Source organism: Lynx rufus, unplaced genomic scaffold (assembly GCF_022079265.1).
Source record: "Lynx rufus isolate CCGP_SWC_20201006 ecotype Redwood Valley unplaced genomic scaffold, mLynRuf1.p SCAF_1, whole genome shotgun sequence".
In the NCBI taxonomy this organism is placed as follows: domain Eukaryota; kingdom Metazoa; phylum Chordata; class Mammalia; order Carnivora; family Felidae; genus Lynx; species Lynx rufus.
This window is the reverse complement of record NW_025814823.1, coordinates 24238419-24258478: the sequence shown is the minus strand read 5'-3', so window position 1 is coordinate 24258478 and position 20060 is coordinate 24238419. Positions and strand designations below refer to the sequence as shown.

The 20060-nt window shown below is 39.5% G+C and overlaps 1 protein-coding gene across 1 annotated transcript in view; it reads right to left on the bottom strand.

The window, feature by feature from the left end:
- Window positions 1-1683: 1683 nt before the first annotated feature.
- The window catches only part of HTR2A (5-hydroxytryptamine receptor 2A), a 60263-nt gene continuing 41886 nt past the window's right edge, over window positions 1684-20060 (bottom strand). Inside the window, exon 4 of the mRNA XM_047079802.1 lies at window positions 1684-5391. Within this exon, the coding sequence (XP_046935758.1) occupies window positions 4592-5391 (800 nt within the window). The 3' untranslated portion in view covers window positions 1684-4591. The remainder of the gene's footprint in view (window positions 5392-20060) is intronic.

Here is a 20060-nt window from a genome sequence, read left to right as displayed (position 1 = left end):
TGTCTTACTGCATAGCGACTGGGGCGAATGTCCATTGGGTATTAAACTTGAGATAAACTTAGTAATATTATTAGTGTTCTCAGTTAAAATAAAATCTTAGAAATCAGATGTTTTCTTTCAAATCGCTGTTATTATTATGGATTGAAATTTAATATTGATTTGTAAAACTTTATATAAATTATGGAGTTTCTGAAGGTGCTTGTTTTTCTGTGGGTCATTTGAGTGATACCAGGAGACTATTTCTTGTCCCTAAATTTCTTTCTCACTTGTCTTCCTGGTGCTAAAGTTTTACCTTTTGGATTAATATCATGGTGAACAGCTAAAGGGACCTCAGTGATAGACAATAGTTTATCAACCTGAATTACTTATTGGTGCTCCAGCAAAGAGGAGAAACCTAATGGAATGGGTCATAGAATGGGCAAGTTTTGATGTGAGCAGGAAGAGTACCAGCAAAGGGAATTCTGCATCATGGTGAGGACAAAGCAGAAGTAAAAAAAAAAAAAAATTAAAAATGAGAGTACTCACAGAATGTGGAAGCTATTGAATAATAATATGGACTGTCCCACAATTTGTCTACTTTTTGCTCTGATAGCTAATAATATATAATGGCTGTGTTTTTTTTCTTTTTAATAACAACAGTTATTACATTTACATAGTGCTTTACAGGTTATCAAGCACAGCTATAGTCATGACCTCATTTAAGTGATGCTGTCAGTCAGGACAGGTGCTAGTAGCTCCATTTTTAGAGACAATGAAATTGAGACACGGGGTTATTAAGTGATTTGTCCAAGCCAAGATGGGATCTCGCATCCTTTGGTTCTAAACTCAGTTCTCTTTGTTCTCTGCCAGATTGGGTAGAAACAAGAACTTATTTTTCGGAGTCAGATGAGCCAGGCTTGAACTTGCCACTTTTTCTTTTTTTGGCAGCTGTGGGACGTTGGCCACATTACTAACTGTTCTGAATCTCAGTTTCTTTAGCTATGAAAAATAAGGCATAATAATACCTACTTTATAGGATTGTTGTGAAGATTCCATTAGGTAAAGCAAACAAATCGAACAGCTTAATGCCTGGCACGTGGTAGGTACTCAATACAGGGAGCTATAAACACCTGGAAAAGATACCTGCTGTCCCTATTTCATAAACTTTTCCAACATTTAGAGGTGAAATGACAAATCAAGGCAGCTTTCCAGTTTATTCAATGATACTGTGTTTTCTTGGTTTACTTTAATTCCTGAAATTATCTCCTGTGAAGATGTGTGTACTGTTTGTGTGAATGCACCCGTGCATGTCTTGGGGTATGCCTGTACACACGTGGCCATCAGTACCTGTGTGCATGTGTTGGGGTTACAGCAGCAGTTCTCTATGTTTCTGGGCTGTGTGCAACCAGACAGAGTGACCAAATGTGGAGTGTCTCTGCTGCAGATAACTGGAAGCTGAATCATAAGCAGGTAAGTCCTAGTTGAGTCACTGAACTTCAGAAGAACAGGCTTTGTTCTCTCAAAATATCTAAATTATACATGGAGTTCCTAGTGTGAGTATCTGAAAGGTGTGGGTCACTCCCTTTGGCAGACAAAACTATGGACTCACATAATTGCATTGATTTTTGAGTAGACTTTATTGATAATTATTCCTTCTTTCTTGAAATCTTTTAGAATTACCTTGATTAAAATCATTACACAAAATAATCTTCACCGTATTTATTATATATGGCACAGAATAATTTAACACTTTATGAACATGTTTCATAGATGCGCAAATGGGAAAAGCACCCTTTGCCAAAAGCAGTACAGTAACTTAGTTCAATTTGGCTACGGTAGCACTTTAAAAAATGACCATGAGGTGCCGCTGTGGCCAAGTAGATTAAGTATGTCTAAAGTGAGTGTTTCCCCTAATTAGGTATGGCATTTAATTCCTTTCTTTAAATATAGAAGAATCTACCATTCAACTTAAAGTAGAGTAAGGTTGGTCACTGTATTTTAATAGTATTGACTAGGAGTGAGTCCTTTAATCACAGATCCATAAATCATTCAAGCACCGTGTTTCACTGGGGCCGGGGGGTGTATTTTTGAAATCCTTAGTAGTCAGAAAGTCCCTAGACTAAACAAAGGGCCCAAAGGTACCATTTTATTCAAGATCACTCAACTGTATATAAGGGCTATTGTTTTCACCACCCTTACAGAATTGTGTTAAAGTCTTCCCATAAAATCAGGTGAATTTCCAGTTTATTTAAAGAGCTGATACTTCTGTTACATTTTAATCTGCCTTTGACCGCAATGGAAGGTCATAGAAACATTAGAACATGAATTCACATTTTAATGGACAGGATACAAACATGCACACATGTGTATATATTGAAGGTTTTCATTAATGACTTCTTGCTTTTTCTCCATATAAATATATAAATATCGAATAAAGTGCATGAGAACATGTCTGTACATGTACGCAGATACATGGTTGTCTATATACACTTGAATAGATACTTATGGAAAGAAAACACATACACATTTGTAATATATATGTAGTCAAAAGATATCTGTCAGGCAGTATTTATGTTCATTCTGATCAAGATTGAGTGTATGGGGATAGAATCTGGAATTTTTTCTCTAATATTTAATGAGATGTGCAGAGTTACAAACTAAGGCAAAATACAGTAGAGAAGAGATTTTTTAACATTTGTAGTTTTATCAGTTAGTATGGTGTAATCATTAAAGTAGTTCAGTTCAAATGCAGCCTTGATACAAGTGGCTTACTATAAATTCTAGCTTTGAAATACATATCTTTCAATGTATCTACAAGGACATAATTGGATAGTCTTAATACATTTCCAAATTACACAGTGGCATCTCCCACATTCTTTAGTTTTCAAATCCATAATATTTTTCAAATGGCTTAGTGCAAAACACTATTTTTCATTCAATAGAAATGCTTCAGTATTATAATCTCATACCTAACTTCTATTTTAGTAAGGATATGTAATTTAATCTCGAGTGGCGTCAAGGTGAATTAACTGCTGTTAGTCTTTCTCTCTTTAGCAAACTTTTTTACATAGCATTATATTATTGCTTTTTTTTTTTTTTATGGAGTCCAGTGTTAGTAAGTAATAAAGAAGTTAGTTTTTATGGAAATGAACCAAAATTTTGCTCCAAACTTTGGTAGTCATAGGTTGGGCCCAGATTGAGGTGTATATTTCTAAACTAGTTACAAATTTTGACCTCATGTAATATTTCCCCTCTCGGTCATTTGGTTGATATTCATCGACAACCAATCAGGAAACTTACTGAGAAAATTACCCTCAGGGTCAAAACAAGCCTTTTTCTGAACTACGTAGAAGGAAATAGTTTGAACCAATTCTCAAAATGTCTGTTAATTAATATTTTTGACAAGGACTCTTCCAATTAGGTCATTTGCTTTAAAAGCAGGGATCTTGTTTTAATTATTTTTATATCCTCAGTACCCAGGAAATTTCTTCACAGATAATGTACACTCAGTAGATGATCGTGAGACCAAAGCTGAACAATTTTGGCAAATAATAGAGATTAATTGATCAGAAAGCATCAATTTACCTGATGGGTGCCAATGGGAAAGTCACCTGCATTTATTTTACAGAGATCTCCTAAGACTGTACTGCTGGCAGTAGCCAAAAACCTGAGTTTATTCCTCAATCTTGACACAGTTACATCAATACTGCTTACTGCTCAACGGAGCGCATGCACGGTGCAGTCATTAAAGAGCGAGTTACCAAACACCACTATGGTGTCGTTTAGGAGAAGCAATTTCTAGAAATGTATTTGGTAATGTTAAGTTATCCTTTTGATAGTTTACCTATGAGAAGAAACACTAAACAAGACCACATTGGAAATTCAGAATAAAGCACAAATAGTAGAAGAGAAAGCAGCAGTAGTTATTAAATAACATTTTAAAACTTTTTCACTTCTTTGAAGAATTAAGTTGAAATGCAGCAAATGTCAGCAACTTTGTGAATATTTCAAAACGACATCTGTGAAAAAGCAGGAATGAAAAAGTTGTCAAGTATTTCATTTAATTATCTTAACAATACAGATTTCATAACACCGTCGTTAGTGTCTTTTTTGTTGTTGTTCAAAATATGTAGCATAAGTTTTAAAGAGGATTTTTCTTTAAGAGGTCATTATATTATATTCACCCAACTTCTCACTATTTGTAGCTATTGTTATTTACAGCAATAGGTAACCAACTCATGCCATCAACTAACGTAGGAGCAAGGTTTCCACTTGGAATAGAAGTTAATTTAGACTTATTTATGGCCTCATTATAATTTTACAATAAAAGCTAATTATTTTAAAGATGTATATCATTTACAATGTTAAAAATAAGTATCGTAAAGCTCACAGCTGAAATGCTGTCAGAATATTTTTGAAGTGCACATTTTGTGTCTTTTAACCCTGCCTTTTTTTTTTTTATTGACAGAATAAAATGAGGCATATAAATATTATTGTTGGTTCTACTAGATCGGCCTAATTGTTTTTCCAGTCTCCCCTTGTCTTTTTTTTCCCCCAGATAGGTAAAAATTTGCCCAGTTTGCCCTCCATGGTTGCTATGGCAACCAGTCTATCACACATAGCTAACCTTTTCATTCACTGTGTTAATATTGTCTGTAGGAGCATCTTCTGAATGTTGTTTTCCTAGAGCAACCATACTGTAGTCGTTATCTGTGGTCTTGGCATCTTTCTTTGAATTCTTTTTTTGTCCCATTTGGAGTTGACTAGATTTGTAGGCCAAGGCCGGTATAGTGTTCACTAAAATTAACTGCAATGGTTTTTTATTTTCCTTGTACTGACACTGAATATACCGTGAAAAGGCCGACCTGTAGGTCTTGTTGAACAGTGTATACACAAGTGGGTTGACCGCTGAGGAGAGGTAACCGATCCAAACAAACACATTGAGCAGGGCTCCGATGATATCCTCGTTGCAAGACTCTTTGCAGATGACGGCCATTATGTTCGTGATGAAGAATGGGCACCACATCACCACAAACAGAAAGAAGACAATGCCCAGCACCTTGCAGGCCTTTTGCTCATTGCTGATGGACTGCATAGTCCTTCTCCCATAGGACCCTGGTTCCCTGTGGATTGACCGCTGGAAGAGTTTTTCTGAAGACAGGGAACTCTGAGGAAGGAAGCTGAAAGAAGCTAGTTTGGCCCGTGTGCCAAGATCACTCACACACAAAGTAGCTTCTTTCTGGAGTGACTTGATAGTTAGAAAGTAGGTGATCACCATGATGGTTAAGGGAATGAAGAATGACACAAAAGAGCCGATCAGGACGAAATTATCATCAGCAAGTAAGCAGCTCCCTTTCTTAAAGACCTTGGAATCATCCTGTAGTCCAAAGACTGGTATTGGCATAGATATCCCTGGAGTTGGACAGAAAACAAAACATGATTATGAAGGAATCGTCTGTGAGTATCGCTACATCATGGTGGCTGTGCAAAGGATTCTGTATTAACATTGTTTAAAATCTCAACATATACCTTCAATGAGAATTTAAAAGTCTCCTGTCTTTACAGGTATTATGTGGTTATTATATAAAATTTAATATATGGTTATAATATATAGTTATATGTAGTGACATTATATGTAGTGATAATATTATACTAATGTATATAATATATATTTACTATATATAATGCATGGTTTCTTAAACTTGTATGTTGTTTGCCCTATAGAGATAGTCCTTTACTTATAAAGAAGTACGATAAATCTAGCTTTAATTTTTCATGTTTTTTCTGATTATAACATAATTCTTGTTAATTGCAGAAAATACAGAGAGTCAAACAAAAATAAAAATGACCAATGATGCTATCACACAGAGATAATCACTATTAACAATATGATGCTATTTATTTTAGATACACACACACACACACACACACCATTCACACCCATTTTATAACTGAATTTCACATTCAGTTCTGTAACTATTTTTCCCCTAACATTATAAGTATAGTTTATAAAAATAACTTTATGAAATTGTAAACATATTTTCTTTTCAGAACACTTGAAAAATAGAAAAAAGTAACAATAAAGAATAATAATATATATTCTTGCCAGCCAGGGAAAATTCTGATACACATTTTATGTAGTTTTTCTTCCATTTATATGCATGTGTAAATAATTATGTATATGCAGTATTTTATGTGCAGTTTTAGATCTTCCTATTCCATTTAACATTCAATCATGCAAATTGCACATATTTTAAAGTATTTTTGAAAAATATAATTTCCTAATGTGAATTAAAGTAAGTCACCAATTATATATTTTATTTTTTTTTAAATCTAGCTAATTTTGATTCTTTTTTAAAAAAGCTTTTTACTATCAAAAAGTTCTCACACATACAGAAAAATTACCACCGAAAAACCAAAACAAACCTAGTACAATGAACCCATTACCCAGCTCCAGCAATAATTAATTCAAGGGAAATCTTGTTTCACCCATACTCCCACCTGCTACAACTCCTCCCATGTTATTTTGAAACAAATTCCAGACAGCATATCATCCAATCTGTAAATATTTTCATATATAGATATAAAAGCTATGCATTCTTTTATATTTTAAAGTTTATTTATTTATTTTGAAAAAGAGAGACAGAGAGAGCAGGGGAGGGGCAGAGAGAGAGAGGGAGAGAGGGACGATCCCAAGTAGGCTCCATGCTGTCAGCATAGAGCCTGAAACAGGGCTCAAACTCACAAACTGTGAGATCATGACCTGAGCTGAAACCAAGTCATACGCTTAACCGACTGAGTCACCCTGGCGCCCCAAAAGCTATGCATTCTTTAAGAAACCCCAAATATTACAGTATCATTCCCACTCCTAAATAGAAATTTAATATTTCCTTAATATTTTAAAATATGGAATCAGCGTTCAAATTTCCAATTGGTCCATAAAAATCGTTATATGTTTTTAGTAGTAGAACATTCATAAGGGTGGAATACAAAATCATAAGCAGCCACAAACTTTTCTTTTATTGATAAATACGGGAGTTAGGTATGAGATGAGAGAATACATGGGAACACTAGCCCATGGTCAACTGTTCCATCATTGAAATTTAGAGAACCCATGCAGCTCCCTTAGGCACAGGGGTTAGGCAGAAGAGAGAACAAAGTGAGTTAAAGGAACACTTGGCCTCTAATGGTGCTAATTTCTCCCCCATGATGTAGGACCTTATTTAAGGGAGATTGAGCCGGCCACTACCACCACTGTGCAGTTTTGGGGGACTGGGAATGTCTTCCTCTACTGGCCTGGGACAGACCAAGACAATCATGTGATTGCCATAAAGGAAGAGTCAGGGAGAGAGGAAGGAGAGAAAACATGAATCAAATAACTACTTTGTATAACTTAGTTTAAGGTGGCTTCTTTCATGAAGGGTTGATGCCACAGGGGCACCCTGGGAGAACATCAGAACAAAGTTTCTTCCTACCCTCTCCCTCAGAGCTGTGTAACAGGGAGCATCTTGCTCACTGCTTCTGACCATCAGTTAGAGCCTAATAAATGGTCACAGTCCAGCCAAGAACACAGGTTCATTTCAGATTTGGGAGCTGCTGCTTGTTGGACTCTTCTATCCATCTGGGAAAACTTCTTTTGAGGCTCTGTAATCTAGTTTGTGCATACTCAGAACACAGTTCAGCTCCATCCAACCACGCACCTGACTCTCCTAACCTCACATTGGCCATCCTTGCAAGGAGGGGACATTAGCTTGAGTTAATGTTTAATGCAAGTCTTTCTCAGTGGCATTTGCCATTATCTTCACAAACTTAATTGACAAGTATTTGTCACTTGTCCATGCCGGGGCATCCCAGTATTCTTGGAAGGTGGAACATACCAGTTTTGTTTAGCCTTCAGAAAACTCTGGATCACAAAAATTAAGAGATGGTTTCTAAGAAGAATGTTTTGTTTTCCAGGTGTTTGAGTATGTACCTGTGACAGGTGTTTCCTGTACTCATCTAGAAGGTCTTTGTTCGACAGTGTAGTTGCTCATTGGTTAGAATGGAGGCTTTGGAGTGAGACAGGCCCTGGATTTGAGTCTGTGTCCTGGCTCTGTGCTCCTGGGCTGGTTACTTCATTTTCATAGTTCCTCATCTATCACCAACGTGCCTCCGTGGATGTGGGGAGGATAAAATGAATCCAGTGTGCAAACACCTAGGACAGTCCTTAGTCCAGAGTGGATGTTCTGCCAATGGTAGATCAACATGGGAGTAGCCTGCTCCACAGAATCACTCAACTTGAATACATTAACTTGATTTTGTTCTATTTTGTCTTAAACCAAAAGAAGTTAAAAAAATTTGGCTACTGGCTATATTGTTAATAATGATGTAATTATTAGCTTCTGCCAGGGTAGACAAAAGGTCTCAATCAATTTTAATTTTCTACAGCTAGAGCGGTTGATTGCTTTTCTGTTGTGATGAATTGCAGCCATTACCATTAGTCATGATACACATAAACAAAATACCAACTGTGTAAAAAGGTATGTGGTTTTGTTATTAAACTCTTGGGTGTGCATTTTCCTAATGCAAAGGAAGTTGCTACTGTGAGTCTTTTGCCCTATTTTGTTTGCAGCCTGGTTGGTGGTTTATATAAGTGGCAATTCTCATTTAACCAGAATAAAGTACTGCTTAAAACACAAAACTCTTCAGTCATTTGGAAGTCAGATGAGTGTACTTGTTTGGCAAGAACAGAAGCACACACACCCTCCAGAATGGCTCAACTTCTGTAGCCAGGGAGATAAAGGGATGATGGAGCCATTTTACAAAGTGGAGATTCCCTCTTTTAGCTGCCTGGGATAAAGAGCCACTTTAAAATGCATATGGCAAGGAGCGCCTGGGTGGCTCAGTTGGTTAAGCGCCTGACTTTGGCTAAGGTGGTGATCTCACAGCTTGTAAGTTGGAGCCCCACATTGGGCTCTGTGCTGACAGCTCGGGGCCTGGAGCCTGCTTTGGATTCTGTGTCTCCCTCTGTCTGTGCCCCTTCCCCGCTTGTGCTATGTTTCTCTCTCTCTCTCTCTCTCTCAAAAATAAATAAACATTTAAAAAAATTTAAAAAAACCTCTTTATAAATTGGATATGGAACGAAGACACAGGCAGGCTGTCTGGAAGGGGGACCTTGATTTGGAGGAGGAGAATCAACCTGATTGTTCTTTAAATGGCCCATTCCTCTTTACATTTAACACGAATGTCCTGACTATTGTCAATTTACCATTCTTTTTTAGTGCCTCACTTGTAGTAAAGGTCAGCAAGGGTTTATGGAAAGAAAAACTAGACAGTTAAAGCAATACTCTGTAAAAGAGGGGAAAGAATTTTATGTCAAAGAACTAGAACATTTAAGGAGGCTTTGTGGGTAGGAGAGAGTTCAAAAACTCTCCTACCAAGAGAGACGAAGACACTGGCTCGTATCCAAGGTTGCGGTCACAGCCATCTGCAGTGCATTAATTTTCTGGCTGCTTTGTTTGATAATAGCTGCTTTTGGAGACCTGACATCTCCTCTCACTTGAAATTTCTGCATATAAAGCATTTTCCTTTATGAACAAATAGACAGTAGCTTAAACTACGTGACTCTGCATTTTGTTTAATATATTTTTCTGAGGAGTGGTAAATAGCAGTCAAGATTCAATATCAGTACTGGCTCCTCCATGCACATTTTCATTTTGTTTTTTTCATTAAAATTCAGACAATGAAATGCATGGGAAATACTGACACCCAGGAGCATGAAGACTTGGGCCGGTGTCGTGTTTTAGGGTGCCTCTGCTTACTCTGCACATTAAGTTTGCACCTCTGGTTAACATCTAACCATGGTCTGGTGAATGGCCTTAACTCTGGAGCACTGGCTGTGAAAGATAAGCTTTATTCTTAATCCTAGCTTTTTACGCTTTAATATCTTGGGACTGAGTGTGCTTCTGCAGGAGCGTTTCCTTGGGAAATAAGAAGGTTGCCTTACTAGGTATGATCCTCTGATAGGGAACACGACAATGGAGTCCACAGGGACTCAGGTCTTGTGGGGGGTAGAGGGGAAAGAAACAAATACTTCAGGGCTTTTGTGAAAAAGACTGAATTTTGGTTCATGGGTTTCATTTCCTCTGGAACTACTTCCTTTCCTTTGTATTTTAAATTTTTTTTTTCAACGTTTTTTTTTATTTATTTTTGGGACAGACAGAGACAGAGCATGAACGGGGGAGGGGCAGAGAGAGAGGGAGACACAGAATCGGAAACAGGCTCCAGGCTCCGAGCCATCAGCCCAGAGCCTGACGCGGGGCTCGAACTCACGGACCGTGAGATCGTGACCTGGCTGAAGTCGGACGCTTAACCGACTGCGCCACCCAGGCGCCCCTGTATTTTAACTCACACCGAATGTTCTCCAGTAATACGAATGGCTTTACTATCAGTTTGACAGAAAGCGCCATTCGTGAATACCGCAGGATAGCGGCAGGGAGAGAGAGAGAGATGGGGTATCTAAGGGCAACTGGGGCTGGGACTCATCCTTCTAATAGGAAGTGTAAAGTTCAAGAGTTGCTAAATTTCTTGTAATCTATGGTCTGCTGACCAGGCAGATAAAAGTGAGAGCTAGATCAACATGTCAGTTACCCAAGAAATTATGTTTCTTTTTAGATTAATTCTTAATATCTCTAATAATAAATCATAACTTCTCAAAGTACTTTCACATGTATTCATTCACTCTTGACTTTTTTTTTTTTTTTACAAAATCGTAAAAATATTACCCACACTGTCCTATGGGTAGATAAAAATTTCAGTTTGTGGAAAAGCTGAGGGCTAGCAAGCTTAGGTGATTTATTTACACTCATAGCAATTTAGGGGCAAAATCCAGACTCCTATGTAAATTTCTCATTTCTTATGGATGATTTTTTTTTCCTACTTGCTTATTTACAAGAGTAGCTACAAAAGTCTACGACTATACCAGAGGTCCTTAACATTGGTTTCAGGAAGTCTGTGATGTTTCTGAAATCTGCACAATTTTCATATATGTGCTTACTTTTTGACACAGATTATCAAAAAAAGTTCCAGGCCCCAAGGCAGTTAATAAACACTAAATTATATCGCTTCCCTGTGTCAAGAGCACACACACACACACACACACACACACTCTAATGATTCTCTGTATTTTGATACTTTCTTTTTTTCATTCTTTAATCTCAAGGTCAAAGTTTCCTCTGGTGAGACATTATTCTTTGAAGTCAGACAGCTATTCTAAAACTAAAATCCTTATAATCAACACCTAGTTTCCTCTTTTGTATGGTAGTTATTCTTTTTTTAAAATTTTTTTTTAATGTTTTATTTATTTTTGAGACAGAGAGAGACAGAGCATGAGCAGGAGAGGGGCAGAGAGAGACGGAGACACAGAATCTGAAGTAGGCTCCAGGCTCTGAGCTGTCACCACAGAGCACGATGCGGGGCTCGAACTCACGAACCATGAGATCATGACCTGAGCCGAAGTCGGACGCTTAAGTGACTGAGCCACCCAGGCACCCCAGTATGGTAGTTATTCTTAAATTTGGCTGCATATTAGAATTACCTAGGGAGCTTTTAAAAATTACATTGCATGGGCACCATTCCCAGAGGTTCTGATACTGGTACTTTTAGAAAATGGTAATGTTCGGACCCCACATGAACATTGTTACTCAAACAAAAGAACACCTGGGTGATCCTGATATGCAACTAGTGCTGAGAACCTGGGATGTATAGGGTGAAAAGCATAGTACAAATGTCTTTATTTTGAAAGAAGAGTAAATAGAGGAAAGTCTTACAGCTGCTCCCTTTGCCTTTATTAAACAACTCTATTAATTTCCAAAAGGCTCGGGCTGACCTCAAATGGAGAAATGATGGAGAGTTTCCAGGGAAAGAAGCCTGCCTCCACCCCTCCCTCAACTTGGCTATGAGTTATCTGGGGGAAAAAATGTGTTGCGTGAGTTATTGTATAAAGCTACCCATCCTTGTTTTAATAGTTTGACTGTTATGGCTAAATGCCCCCAAAGGCTTAAAGCTTGTGTTCTGTCCCAGGAGATAGGAGATACTCGGAAGAAATACTCAGTCTCCCTGAAGTATAGCCAGTCGGGAACTACCGAAAGCCACTGTCCCAACTGCCCTGTCATGGATTCCTGGAAAGATGGTCTCTTGCTTTTCAGACCCTCATTCCTTTTCCTTTCAGTTTCATAGCCCGGAAGTTGTGCTTTACTATGATGATCTTGCATTGAAAGGTAAAGGGACTGAATTCTGACTTGCAGGATGTGGATTGTCAGCTGTCGCTGTGACACCTGGCGGCCCATCATGTCTTTCCTTCCAAGGCAGATTGACTTCCATGTACCATCTTTTCCCGTCAATGTGTTATGTTTCCCACATAGAATCTGAATGATATGTTGGCATGTGGATAAATGATCAGGGCCTCATTTTGCTGTTGGAATCACAATTCGTAGAGAAACTTCTCAAATTCTTCAACTTGTCATCCACTGACCCTTTTTTAAATAAGCAGATATTACACTATTCACCAACAATGGAAAAGTTTCTTTTAGCAATATGCTCACAAACAGAGGTTTATTTAGAAAAAAAAATCATCTCTGCTCCATATTACTAAACCTCATCTTCAAAGTATCACATCCTTTCCTCCATTTGTTTTAAAAGATCTTGTAGCGATTCTTTCTGAAAGCATGGGGAATGGGTCTCACATGTGACATCTCATTTCAGAGACTCTGGTCTAGAGTGTGTTCAGCCACAGGGATGGTAGCTGGAAAGTTGGCTTGCAGCAGGTGACCACATAATCCAGGTCCACAGGTTGTCAATTCTCCTTCCCTTAGCCTCTCTTATACTTTCCCAAAGCAGCATTTATCATATGACATAATGAAGGACTACAGTTGCCCTAATGCTCAAGCCATTACCAACTACTGAGCCCATCCTACAAGGTCTTCGTGATCTGGCCTTAATGTGATCATTCAACGTTGTCAATTTTTGACATAGTCATGTGGCGGTCTCTCTCTTCTTTATGCCATCTCTTGAACGATTCAGAATGGAGTTACATATAGCTTGATTTCTCAGCCAATCACATAATATGATCTGAAGAACTCTCAAAATCTGCCGGCTCCCACCTGTGTCTTTTCCCAGTGGCTCGCTTGCTGGAACATTGCAATGTGCCACTGCTAGAATGAGAGAGGTCCCATTGTTTTGTACCTGTAACACCTCAGACGGTTAACCAATAATCCAAGCCCAAGTTGTAGTGGCACAGAGATGCACAGCCGGGAAGAACCCTGGGGGCGTGGCCCTTGGAAAGGAAAGCAGTCACAGGAGAGAAGACACAGGCTATAGCTCAGGGATGCAGGTCAGAGAGGATGTGGTATCTGTGGCATGTCGTGTTTCCTCTGGGGGAACGTGTACTGTAAATAGTAACTGAAAGGTAGACTCACTTCTCCATTTTGCCCTGGTTCAGTTCTGATTCCATCCTCTTTCCTGAAATACTCTACCAACCAGTGGGGGCTCCAGAATGTCTCTGTAGCAGGGCCCTACGGGTGGCATCTGGCTGGGCATGGGAGACTGAAATAACCTCATTTTGTGGCTCCATTTGCAGAGGAAGCATACTGTTTTTGCTTTGACTCTATGATTGTTTGGGTTTGGGGGGCTGCAGAAGGAGGTTATGTGCCCAAACCACTCCCTACATTTAAGATATATCTCATGACATCTTTCTTTAAGGACATGCCCTGTATGAAGCTTTCCTAAAATTCTCCCTGTAATAAGAGCTCTTTTAGTCTATATTCCTTCATCACCTTCATAAATAATTTATGCTGTGCTAATTCACACTTCTAATACCTTAGAATTTTTCTCTGGAAGTGTCATTTCACCCACGAGGCGATAATCTCATTAATGGCAGGGGTATCTTTTACTTACTGGAAGCCACTCCAGCATTTTGTGGGATTGATGAGTGAGTCAGTGAAAGGGAGGAAAAAAAAAAAGAAGGAATCATAATCAACTTTAGTGACACAGCTTGAATTTACTGCATTATTTTATAATGTTTCCCTTCATTTTCGCTGGGAAAACACAATAAAATGTGGCTTCCCAATTAGCCACTGAGGGCAGAAAGAAGGAAAGTGGGTATTGCAATGATACTTAATAATTTGTGTACTTTTCGGAGAGAAGAACATATAAGATTAACTAGCACGTGCACTGACTACTTTGACAGCTAAAATCACCAGGGGAAAGATGCTGTAAAATACAGTGCCTGAGCGGGAATCAGGAGACCTGGGCTTATTCTTGTATGTTTTGGCTCATAGTCTGGATGTAGGGCTGTTATTTTTCTCAAAGCTCTCTTTCAGATAGACTGAATGAGTGTGTGTTGACAAATAAGAGCCTGATGCAGTGAGGTAAGTACAGACTGGGCCACCCCAAGAGGCACGCGTGCGTCCTGGCTGACAGTCACCGACTGTGTGACCCTAGGTTGCTTAACTTTGAAGCCTCCCTCTGTGAGGTGCAGATACATAAACAGAGGACCTTCCGTAATTTACATATAGGGCTTTGGTGAGAAAACAGTGGGGCCATGTGTCTGAACTATTTTGTAAACTTTTGAGATGACAGTGATTATAATTTACTTAGTGCTATGCTAGACTCTTGGGTACCTCGAAAGGCCTTTGAGAACCTTCATGGAGCCTAAGATCTTTATCTCCTAAGATAAAATACACACACCTAATCTAGACAGACAGTGGTGTGGAGTAGAATGAGATCAAGAGGGGGCGCCTGGGTGGCTCAGTCGGTTGAGTGTCCGACTTCGGCTCAGGTCATGATCTCACAGCTCGTGAGTTCGAGCCCCGTGTCGGGCTCTGTGCTGGCAGCTCAGAGCCTGGAGTCTGCTTCGGATTCTGTGTCGCCTCTCTCTCTCTGCCCCTAACCCACTTGCAGTCTGTCTCAAAAATAAATAAACATTAAAAAAATTAAAAAAAAAAAAAGAATGAGCTCAAGGGACAAAAGCAGCCACATGGATAAAGATAGATGGATGTGTGAGCTCAGCATGTGATGCTCATTGTGGGTTACCGTCTCTGGGGGAAAAAGCTGTGTAGGAGACGAGTTGCTGATTCACGTCCTGTGAGTGAACAGAATCCGGATGGCAGTATGATCTGGATGGGGGAAACAGGTGTATGATTGCTGTGCACCCAGGACCCCGGTGCACCTGGCCTTGCTGGGTTGAGTTCTGCTGTGTTTGGCATGCACCTGTGAACTCAGGAGCAAGCACACATGTTACTTCTCAGAGGCATCAAGCAGGCCTCTCTGTGTTAGCAGTCAGTTTCAGTTATCCACCCGTTAATCAAATATTAATTGAATATACAGTGAAGTAGGTACTTTAGGGATTTGAGAGGAAGGAGGTGCTTGAGTCTATAATCGCTGCTTTCCATTCCAAGACTTTTTGCTGTCACGCATGAACTCCTCAGTCGAAACCAAGACTAGGGAGAAAGACGGCACAGAGATGTAAGCAGAAAAACTAGGTTTAACAGGGGCATCAGTTGGTTAAAAATAATACAATCAAGGGAAATCTGTATTTAGCCTGGATTTTTTTTAAAGTTTATTTATTTATTTTGACAGAATGTGCATGAGCATGACCAGGGGAGGGGAAGAGAGAGAGGGAGAGAGAGAATCCCAAGCAGGCTCCATGCTGTCAATGCAGAGCCCTACGTGGGGCTACAACTCACGAACCAGTGAGATCATGACCAGAGCCAAGATCAAGAGTCAGATGCTTAATTGACTGAGCCAGCCAGGTGCCCCTGGGTTCTTGTTTTTTAAAGGCAGCTATAATGAGAGATAGCAGTTCTCAAATGTTTTGGTCTCAAGACTCCTTTACACATTTAAAAATGATAAAGGACTCTAAAGAATCTTTATTTCTGTGGATTATACCTATAAATATTTGTGGTATTAGAAATGAAAACCGAGGGCACTTAAAATAATGATGTATCAATTCATTAAAAAAGAAAACTAATAAACCCATTCCATGTTAACATAAATAACATTTTTTTAAATGTTTATTTATTTTTGACAAAGAGAGAGAGAGAGCGAGAGAGAGCATGAGTGGGGGAGGGTCAGAGAAAGAGGGAGACACAGAATCTGAAACAGGCTCCAGGCTCTGAGCGGTCAGCACAGATCCCGACGTGGGGCTCGAACTCACGGACTGTGAGCTCATGACCTGAGCTGAAGTCGGACGCTCATCCGACTGAGCCACCCAGGCGCCCCAACATAAATAACATTTTTATGGAAAAGAATTATATTTTCCAGAACAATGGAAGAATGGCAAATCTCAAATGTCAATAGAAGAATGGCACTATTTTGTAGTTTTGAAAGTTTCTCTTATGGCTGGTTTAATAGAACACAGCTGGATTCTCACAGACGCTTCTGTTTTAGTCTGTTATATCACATACAACATACCCTCCAGAAAACTCCACTATACCCTTATAAAAGGATGAAAGGGAAAAGAGAAGATAACACCTGATTTCTTGCCAGCTTTATGGAGATATAATTGACATATAACATTGTGCAAGTTTAAGCTGTAGTGTGTGATGATCTGAAGCACCTATACATTGAGACGTATTTGTCACAATAAGGTTAGTTAACACATCCTTCACCTCACACAATTCCCATTTCATTGTTATTGTTATGGTGAGAACATTAGAGCTCTACTCTCCCAGCAACTTTCCAATATACAATACAGTTTTGTTAACTGTTGTCACCATGCTGTACCTCGGAAACCCCAGAACTTATTTATAACTAAAAGTTTGTACCCTATGTCCAACACCTCCTCATTTTCCCCGCTTTTCAGTTCCTGGTAACTACCATTCTTCTCTGTTCATAGAAGTTTGATGTTTTTAGATTCCACAGGCAAGAAAGGTCATACGGTATTTGTCTTTCTCTGACTTATTTCACTTAGCATAATGGCCTCAAAGTCCATCCATGTTGTCACAAATGACAGGAATTTCTTCTTTTTCGTGGCTGAATAATGTCACATTGTATCTATCTATATCTATATCTATATCTACATACATACACATATCTATCTATCTATCTATAGATATAGATATACAAGCCACATTTTCTTCATCCATTCATCGTTGGGCACTTAGGTTATTTCCATGTTTGACTAAGGTTATTTCCATGTTTGACTATTGTGATACGGCTGCTACAAACATTGAGGTGCAGATATCTCTTTGAGATAGTGATTTCTTTTCCTTGGATATTAGTACTGTTGTTGTTCTTGTTTTTGTTGTTATGAAAATAGTATCAATTTCTTGGACATCTTGAAAGCATCTCAGGTATCCCCAGAAATCCCACTGATGTAGGAGGAAAACTATCAGCTTGGGATCAGAAAACCCACGTTTGGATTCCCTATGACTTTTTTTTTTTTTAATTTTTTTTTAACATCTATTCATTTTTGAGACAGAGAGAGACAGAGCATGAACGGGGGAGGGTCAGAGAGAGAGGGAGACACAGAATCCCAAACAGGCTCCAGGCTCTGAGCAGTCAGCACAGAGCCCGACACGGGGCTCGAACCCATGGACCGCGAGATCGTGACCTGAGCCGAAGTCGGACGCCCAACCTACGGAGCCACCCAGGCGCCCCTCCCTGTGACTTTTAAGCAAGCCACTTAATCCCTGTGAGATCTTTCACCTTTAAAATGGGGAATGTTCTATTATTTAATAGTATCCCCTTTAACAACTTACCATGAGGGACAATGAAAATTGCTGTTCTCTTGGTAATAAATACAGTATTGTCTAGTAGATGGAAATCATAGAGAAGAATGCTCCACAGCCTTCCTTAATGTGCTGAGTTCTTTATTCTGTCTAAAAATCCCTTCGGTAGCTGAGACCTCCAATGCCCCTTGTTTGGATGTCATAGAAATCCAAACCAGCCTGATGTCATCTTTACAGTTTAGCTTAAAAATCTGTGCCTCGCTTGCTCATGTAGAAGTCTGTTAATATGGAACCTGGTTATCACTTACCTAGAGGCCTCGTAGAGCAAGACCATCGCCCAGAATGGTTGATAATGGACTCCTCAAAGCTGTAATTTTCCATAACTGACTAGCAAATGATGAAAATTTAATGGCCTCTTCTGTGAATGGTGACAATTAAGTCAACTGCCAGGAGTACTGAGTAACAGGTGTGTAATATGATATTGCTTTAGAAAGTACATGCTAGGATTCACAGAGCAAGGATAAAGAGAGATTTCTACTGCGTACTTCCTCTGTGGGAACAAGGATGGCCTTACAAAATCTGGGGTTTCTTTCACAGGTGTTAAGGTTCACAGATATCAGCGTGATTGGCTTTCTCCCAAGGCACCCCCAATGAAAGGAGGGTCTGCCGTTGCTTGTTTTATCAGTCAGGGTACTTTGGTTTGAAGCAACAGAAGCTGATTTGGGCTGATGTAGCAGAAAATGAGTTTAATAAAATGATACGGAGTAGTTCAAAGAATTCTTGACAGGGCTGGGCTCCAGGCTAAAATTCCAGGAGTAAAATTGCATTACAAATTTGGTTTGATGAGGAAATGTCTGTTTTCCTTGTCCTCTGAGCACCAGGGGCGACAACAACAGAAGGTCTTGCCTCACCAATGCCACTTCTACATCAGGGACTCAATTACGCAACTGCTGGAAGCCGGACACCTTAGCCACCTCCATGCTGGCAAAAATAGAGGTGGTTTGCTCACCTATTTGTTCACTTTGCTCTTTTCTACATCACAGTTTTGCCAGGGTACTGCTATTTGGGTGAATCTAGGCGATGAGCCAATGTTCTAGCTATAGGGAAGGCTTGGAATTTGAGTTCTGCTTCTTGGGAATTTCCCTAAATATAGAAAGGTTAGTTGAAAGAGACAGGCAGCCACAAATATGTCAAGAACCCATTTAACTTGACCTTTATATGGCATGATTTGTAGCTGCTGTAACTGAGCTGGGCCTGGGAGATGCTTCTCCCAAAGATGGCGATGCTAGAATTTCTGACATTTTCCTATGTTCATCTTTTTTCCTGTGATTGTTCTCTTTTCTCTGCCATCTCTGTGGTCAGCATACGTTCAACTATTTAATATTTTAAAACGAGCCAATCTGGAAATTACCTACCAGTACCTGTGAAATGTTTGTGGGGCTAGCGTGGTCATATAACTGAGCCATGTTGTGGGGTATAAGGTGATAGATAGAACAGTACTTGGTAACCTGGGAAGTGTCTAAGGACAATCAGGTTCAGTTAAAAAAAAATACACATTATACAAGCCAGAGAACACATATCTCTGGGCTAGACAAATTTTTCATTATTCAGTTAGCTTGGCACAGGTTTGGAACTTTAAATAAACTTTATTTGGGGTTCTTCTTTATTCATATCTCTTATGGGCTTCTTATCTTGGCTTTGCTCTTGGGGTCACTGGTCCTGCATTGATAGATTGACACTATTTCCATCACAAGGCTCAATCACGTTTTTGTTTTGGTTCCTAAGCCCATCGATCAAGCAGGGTCTTGATCTCAGCATGGGTGTCAGATGCAATCCCCTTGGATTCAGATCCAGTCACACAGGTGTCACAGAGGGTGGATAAGCTCTGGTTCTCACAGTGTCTGTGGAGGAGGGGACACAGAGAGTCCCCAACTAGCAACTCATTTTTCTAAACTGAGCTAAACTTCAGGATCTCCCTCCTGTCTTAGCCACCATCTCTTTGAGCTGCTAGGATTCTAGAAATTTCTCTGCAGTTCCACCTTTCCCATCTGGTCTGGCCCAGACCTCCAAACTTCCCATCCAGTTTAGGAAGCCTGAGATGAAGAGCTTTGGGTTTTGATTCCTCTCAGACTGTGTTTGTGGTGAGATTTCATTTACTCCATCTTCTGCATAGTCGTTTGTATCCTGAAATTTTAGTGGTTTGGGGGAAGAACATTTTTGTGACATCGGAGATACAGTTCTCTGGTCTAATTTCTGCTTCTGAATGCCCTGTCTTCTTTGGTCTAAGTGGTTTTGTGGAAAGATGCAGTGATATCAGATTAAAAAGCAGCCTTCACCAAGAAGTGTTATCTGGTTGTTATCAAGACAATCATT